Genomic DNA, 7,508 nt, shown 5'->3' on the forward strand with positions numbered 1-7,508 from the left:
GGCCATCAACACTTGACCTCTGATGTAAAGTCATCAGGTAAAATGATCGGTGTTCCTCGATATCCCATTGTGCTGCACATATCCTGTTTTCAGGGTCTTGTAAATATGTTGTAGGTGAATGACACCTGGTTTAATCAAGGGTAGCTCAATCAATATTGGTGAACTTGACCAGAGAGTGGAGATTACAACAAATATGAACACATCGTGAGGTAACAGGTGGTCACTCAAGTTTGTTTTGTTGGCACGTGTGCACTTTGTTTGTAATGTAGACCTAAAGACAGGGGTGTAGCTACGAATTCAGGGCTGCTGATTTCCAGGTTTTAAATTAAAATAGTTACTGTGTACTGACATTTCAAGACTTACCACTGCATTTCACCAGTGTTAAAGTCCAAATATACAGTAGGTCTTACAGATTCTTTATGACAGAGGTGATAAAGTATTCTCTAACTCTGGCTCCCCCTGCTGTAGTAGCATCCATATCACTGGTGGAATTACAGTAAACAAAACATAATTTAAAGAGTTTTTTCATTTCTTTGTTTCTGTGGAATAGAAAAAAGTAGTCTGTGGACTAAATGTATTATAAAACAGTTTGAAAGATATACTTGAGTACTTCCAGTTAATAGACAGGATCATCAAATATGAGCAGGGTTGGTTGGCATGTGCCATGTAATGTGTATGTTGTGTAATTAATGTAGGGGTGTTTTACAAGATTCAAAACTATTTTGACTTTGATTTTGAGTGTTTAAGTATTGTTAGTTAATTCTTATTAAAGCCTGGGAGAGAGGATGTTTGGGGGTGATGCCAACACCAGTAAAAACAACTCTAATATGCACATATTGGATGATATTCTTTATTTATAGAAAATCCAAAATGACATCAGGACACTGAAACAGTAAACCTTCACTTGGATTTTCAAAAATATATAACTATAAATAAAATTTAAAAAAATCAAATAAAGCTTTTCTGCTTCGTTTTGTATTATTATTCCCCTGCTTAAGGTACTCAGCGCATTTCTATTATGATTATGTCATAGTTTAGTAACTTATAAAGTTCAAGGTTATATGTGACATCTGATTTAAATTTCCTCCTATCCCTCTGGCAGGAGTGAAGAGTGTGGAGGTCCAAAATGTTGACGGGCATTGACCTTTATTGGAAAACACTTTGAAGGTTCTCGCATTTAACACTCAGCTACACGGTGGGGCCGTTACATCCCTTAAACAAGTATTGACCTGGCGACAAATGGTGTAACCCCGCCCCGCCGGCAGACACGGTAATTCAAAACGAGCATAACAACGCTCTCACGCCCTGATTGGCAAACTTACGCAAGCACGTGTAAGAGGCAAGTGGGAACACGAAGCGTTTTCTGTTAGCGTCATCAAGCTAGCGGTAGTTAACCAGCACAGAGCAGGAAGAGTGGCGCGTCAACTTTCAAATTAAAAGTCTCACCTTAATCAAGTCAATGAAAACTTGCGTTCCCTAAGCAACAAAATTGTAGATATTAACTATCTCTATATACCTTATTATGCAGTTACTTAATTTTAACTTCTGCGTGGTGTAATCCCCGAAACGTTTAAACATGTTTGTTGCTAAAGCTTTTATTTTTTAAGTCATGGCAGGATGTTCACTTATTATGCCTACTCTGACACTGTTTTCCTTGGAAGGAAATACATCGGATCTCACATTTACTGATTGAATAGACAAACTGTGATTGCAACCGATAACTTTTACCTCCTTTGTGTTTTGTAGCCGTTCATCACGAGCCCACAAACTACCTGATTTGTGAACTCAGACGCCGACTAGTCGCCGTATGTTAAATGTTACGCAATGAACGTGACAGTGACAGAGTGACTTCTCGCAGATAAAACAAGCTAGCTTAGCCTGCTAGCTCCGTGGGCTAAGTCAAACATCTTTGGGTGTCCCTCCGTGGAGAAGTTGGACTGTGTAACCCAACGTGTCTGCGTGTCCAGCAGGTCGGATAATTCCTCAGCCTTTCTTCAACTTATTATTTGTAACGTAACTTCAAATGGCTTTGGTAACGGCGTTAAGAAGACTGGCTCACGTTAGGTTACGAGAATATCCGCGTATGACGGCGGCAGTAACCTCAGGTGCCTGGCTGACGGGTCAGAGGAGTTTCACCACCGGCACACAGCCTCTGAGGTAGGCAACTCTGCTCAGATACCCCATAACGTTCACCACTGTCCTCAATGGACAGAGCCGCCCGCACGCCAAACTCCGTTCAGAAAAAAATGTAGTTAAATATGACCTTTCTTATCAGCATAACGCCCAGCAGAATATCAGGTAGAACAGGAGTGTAGACTCTTAAACTCTGTTAACCTTTCCTCGGGTGGGGTCAGTTCTTCATCCAAGAGTAGGAAACACCAAAGCAGTTAACCAGACTAATATTCAAAGCCTTGAAGTTTAATATGAAACGAATTGCTTATGATTCAGCCTAAGCGGCTAGTAAGGTTGCTTGAATAACGTTTGTTGCATCATTGAAGTGCCATGTTTTTGAATGGAGTTTGGCAGGGCACACAATTTGCACCAGTCACTGGACAAATGCTGGTTAAAAAGTGCAAGTGGAAGGTAGATTTGTTCCCCTCATCAGCTAAAAACTAATAGTTGTATACTTAGATAGTGGCTATTAAAAATTTAACTAGAGCTGCAGCTACTAATCCAGGGGTTGCCAAACGTTTTTAAATGTCACTGACCACAGAACCCCAATTTGAGAGGTGTTTGTCTCAAGAAAACCCTTTGGAGTAATATTTTTTATTTTTAGGTTTGAAGATAAAGTCTTCATAATCAATCAGTTATCAAATTAGGATTGCTCTAAATTACAATCAGTCAAAACAGCCAGCATCTTTGTCCTTTGTTCTTATTTCCAAAAAAATGTGATAAAAGTTGAAATATTCCATTTCTTCTTTTGCTTAGGACCAACTAAAACCCACTCAAGACTCACTGTTGGTTGTCGGACCCCAGTTTGGAAACCATCAGATTAATCCATTGAAAGAAAAAAAGTTGACAACTATTTTTTATAATCACTTATGTCAAACATTTGCTGATCATCCCACTGTCTTCAATGTGATGATTTGCAGTTGTTTCTTTGTTTCTTTTTTTTTTTCCTGTCATTTTTGATAGTGAATAAGGAGTCTTTGGGTTTTGGATCGTTGGTTGGACAAAGGAAGCAATTTGAAGACGTCACTTTGGGCTCAGAGAAGTTGTGATCAACATGTTTCACAACTTTTTGACATTTTAAAGACTAAACGAGGATTGATAATGAAAATAATAGTGAGTTGCAGCCCTGATTTGAACAGTCACTGGTCATGTCCTCATGGAAAGAAAAGTAAAAAATTTTATTATCCTCACTGTCAAAAAAAAAAAAAAAAAAAAAAATCAGTAAAACATATTTGTGGGAAAGAGGAAGTAATCCGATCAGATTTGGTTTGGGGTTTTTATGAAAATGTGAATTTGGGTGTTTTCAGTGTGTGAGTGTGTGTATGTTGTGTATGTCCCTAAATAGCAGAAGTGTGGCAGTTTGTGGTGTTATCTTCTTAAAAAAAAAGTCTGATTGAACCTCAGGCTAAGATTTGGCATGTCCACAAGGCTAAGGTAATTCATCTTTCTGTTCAGGTACAAGGCTTTGGCTGGGCTTTCCAAGGCCAAACAACTTGTGGAATTGCTATATGACTGCTGACATGCAGCTCAGGTTGAAGGTTTGGTGTGTCGGACTGGCCTTAAACCGGTTAACACTGTCCCTGTGTGCTTACGTCAGGTGGGTACGGCTGGCCCTGACCCTCCCATAACTGTCTTTTTTTTTTACAAATCCACTTGGGTGATCAAAGTTTCGAGTAGTTATTTACATGTCTTTGCCGGCTTTTGTCTGAAAGGTCATGTAGTGCAGGAGAGCGTTTGGAGTAGAGTTTGATAATTGACATTTTTTTCAAGTGGATTACACAGAGTTCTGACTGGCCCCAAGGGTCACTGAGTTCAGTGTTTAAAACCAGGGGAATCAGAGAGTTTCATAGGTTGTCTGAGAATAATGGATTCTGCAGGCTTTAATCATTTTCTTTGACTAAAATTATATATTTTTTAATCACAACAAAATATAGCAGTATGTCAGCGTTTGTGTGATTTGGATGTCTGACTTAACTCTTTCTTAAATGTCAGGTCTGCAGCCCCATCTGTCATATACAGTTAAAAATGACATTTTTAACTTTTCATAGTAAAAGTTAATCACTCAACAGCTGTGTGTGCTGAAGCGTTGGCATGAAACAGAGTTTCTCACTGTTCTTTCTTACTGGTTCTGTGCTTAAGTTCATATTGTGCTGTTTAATGAAGAGGCAGATCATTGTTTTATTAGCACACAGCCAAAGGATTGCAAAGTTAAGGGCACTCCATAATTTTATGGATCCTTGCTAAAACCTTAACTTGTACAGCCTCTGTTAATACTTTTTAAATGCCACATGCTTAAAACAATACAGTTTGTTAATTATGTGTTTGATAGTTTCAAAAGTGCAGAGGCTGCAAACATGAGTTGATTAGATTAAGTATCAACCATTTTGATCATTAGTCAGTTTGAGTGAACAGTCTCTGATTTCAGTTCTTCAAATGAGATAAAGGTTAATTTGCCAGTTCAGTGGTTCTGTTTGTTGTTAAGCACAGAGATGTGTAATTTAGGAGAGTTGAACTGAATGGAAAAAGTTATTAAATGCAACATTATGTTTATTAAGACAACAAACTACTTCTAATCTAGGATTACAGCGGTGCATTGTTTATTTCCTGTATGTTTGAAAGTAATGTTTCCAGTTGTAAAATAGTTGAGAAAATTGTTTTACACATTTAAATTTCTAACTTTACAGCTCAGATATAAAAATGTAAATGTTCACCCCTACGGCACTTTACTTATCATCAAATGATTTGTCATTTTTGCTTGAAAAATGACTCAAATGATTATTTGATAATTAGATAATTTTTCTCTTTGTCTATGAGCAGCTGGACTGTTTTTGTTCTTAAGAATTTACCCTTAACAGTCAACTTTAAAGCATTAATGAGCATTTCTTGGTATATGCTGGAGAAATATGTTTGTGCAGCTCTACTGGAGATAAACTACTGACTGATTAAAAATTTTTGCAGTCATGCAAAGCTGCTCAAATATGGGAGTAAATAACAGGACTGTAATGATTTTTTTTTTTTATAGTTTACACTCTCCTGAGTTTCCCACGATAACATTGAACTCAGTGTAGTGATGAGTTCTGACCACCAGAGGGCAGTGAAGTGTCAGTTTTGCAGCCTGGCAGGTAAAAATTAGCAAAATTTGAGGGTACAGCTGACCAGTTTATGTGTGGGAATGATCAAATATTTTATCCTTGACAGAGGTGTTTTGTTTTTTTGTACAGCAGTTCTTAAGAGTGTCTAAATTTAACAAAAAAAAAAAAATTCAGGCTTTGGTTTTTGTTAACATTTAAATAGAGAAGACTGGAAATAGTGACTAACACTGTGCTCTCTGTGTGTTTCAGGTCAGACAATAAGGTGACGGTCCACTTCATCAACAGAGACGGGGAGAAGATCACAGCGAAGGGGTCACCTGGAGACTCACTGCTAGATGTTGTCATTAATGAGGACCTCGACTTTGATGGTTTTGGTACGTAAAAACACACACTGGTATAATCAGCAGCCTGTTTGTTCATTCTTACTTTTCATCGCCTAATTTTACTTTAATTGCTACATGTTCTTCTGGCTCTTCTCTGGCATGGTTAGACCTGCTGTCTTAAACACAGACCTGCAGTAACAGTGACATTTATAGCAGAGAGCTGCCTGTCTGTAACTGAGCTCAACCTTATCCCTCAGATAAAGTTGTAAAACTGTGTGTGTGTGTCTTCAGGAGCGTGTGAGGGAACCCTGGCGTGCTCCACGTGCCACCTGATCTTCGACGAGGACGTCTACAAGAACCTGGGGCCAGTCACAGACGAGGAGATGGACATGCTAGACTTAGCCTACGGCCTGACTGACACGTAAGTAGAAAACACACAAGCAGGATTTCGTAAATGTGTGTGTGTTTATACTAAGGGTGCTCCTTTTTTTTCTCTCTGTGGCCACTCCGGGGTTCTGTAGGTTTTTCTGTGGGTTGTGCTAATGAAAACGATAAGATAGACTACGTCGGCCTAATCCTTTTAAGAAAGTGGTCTCACTCTCAGAATGATGCTAATGGGATAGTCGAGGCAGAGGTAATGAGATTTGTCAGAGTTGATGGGTTAATCAGTGAGGGACAAAGGAGTAAACACAACACCTTTTACAACAGCATCCTGTAAGTCTTGTTTCCTGGAGCAGCAGCTGTGTTTCAGTGTAAAGCTCTCATAAACAGACCAAATGTGAATATGGTGGCGCATAAAGTAGCTGGTAGAGTTCAAACCCAGACCTTGATAAACTAAATTTGAAAAGGAAAACTGAGAGTACTGCTCCTTCTTTCCCGCAGGTCTCGCCTGGGTTGCCAGATCTGTCTGACGAAGTCTCTGGAGGGGATGGTGGCCAGGGTTCCAGAGAGCGTAGCGGACATCAGACAGACCCAAGATGGATCCTCCTAACTGGGAACCGTTGGATGCAGACTGTGGTGGTTGAGCGCGGTCAGAACTTAGGTTAGCACATGTGCATGGGGACGATGGATGGTGGGTTTAACTGTGTCAGCACTGCTGTGTCTGCTCGGTTGACACAATATCTTCCTTCCTTTAAAAAAAATGTTAAAAAAAAGAGAGGAAAAAACAACTTCCAAGTCACAGACATCTAGAGCAGCTCTCAATAAGAAGAATACAGGACAAGATTGTTAGAATCAAACTGTAACTTTCAGCGTACAGGACAGTTTGTGTTATGATTGACATTTGTTTCTGTAATGGTTACAGCTTATAATCACATCAAACTCTACCTGTTAATCCGCCCTGTTTTAAAGGTGCAGTGTGTAAGATATGGCCTGAATTTCATCTTAAAACAACATGAACTAATATTGTCAACAGGATGTGAAGAAGTAAAAGTGATGACACTATGTCAAAGACGTCTTGGCATTAATTTGAACTCTAACAAACGTGACACAGTCAAACAAAAACACGTTCCTGCCCAGAATGGAAATTTAAACGGACATACTGGCTGTATTTCAACAGCATGGGTCCTTAATCTCTGATGACATATCATGGTCAGTTTATCATTTACTACAGTAAATATACTACAGTTTTATCCTTTGACCTTTTTAGTCTAATAAATAAACAAAATCTTAATAATAATAAACTAATAATAAACTGTACACCTTCTGAATTCAGGTTTCTCTCTTTTACTGTATAAAGATGAGCTTGTGTGTAAAACACACATTGTGAAAAACTGTTAACAATCAGTAATCAATTAATTATTAATAAGACATAAAATACACTGTTTGTCACTTATAGTTTTATTTATACAATTCTAGCTGCAAATAGTTATGTGAAAGTCTTAAAGACGAGTAATCATTAACATCCTGTTTCAAACTCAAG

At 38.5% G+C, this 7,508-nt stretch overlaps 1 protein-coding gene across 1 annotated transcript; it reads left to right on the forward strand.

The window, feature by feature from the left end:
• Positions 1-1,625: 1,625 nt before the first annotated feature.
• LOC146304781 (adrenodoxin-like) lies at positions 1,626-6,741 on the forward strand. The gene is made up of 4 exons (XM_084713502.1): positions 1,626-2,157; positions 5,514-5,638; positions 5,879-6,008; positions 6,470-6,741. Exons 1-4 carry the CDS (start codon positions 2,024-2,026, stop codon positions 6,576-6,578), a joined length of 498 nt encoding a protein of 165 aa, XP_084569628.1. The 5' UTR covers positions 1,626-2,023; the 3' UTR covers positions 6,579-6,741.
• The last annotated feature ends 767 nt before the right edge of the window (positions 6,742-7,508 follow it).

This window comes from Lutjanus erythropterus, chromosome 24 (genome assembly GCF_056507025.1).
Source record: "Lutjanus erythropterus isolate fLutEry1 chromosome 24, fLutEry1.hap2, whole genome shotgun sequence".
NCBI classification, from domain to species: domain Eukaryota; kingdom Metazoa; phylum Chordata; class Actinopteri; order Lutjaniformes; family Lutjanidae; genus Lutjanus; species Lutjanus erythropterus.

Coding starts and splice junctions, on each gene's coding strand:
- LOC146304781 (XM_084713502.1), top strand. CDS start 2,024: ATGGCTTTGGTAACGGCGTTAAGAAGACTGGCTCACGTTAGGTTACGA. Junction 2,158..5,513: donor ACCGGCACACAGCCTCTGAG/GTAGGCAACTCT, acceptor TGTGTGTTTCAG/GTCAGACAATAAGGTGACGG. Junction 6,009..6,469: donor GCCTACGGCCTGACTGACAC/GTAAGTAGAAAA, acceptor TCTTTCCCGCAG/GTCTCGCCTGGGTTGCCAGA.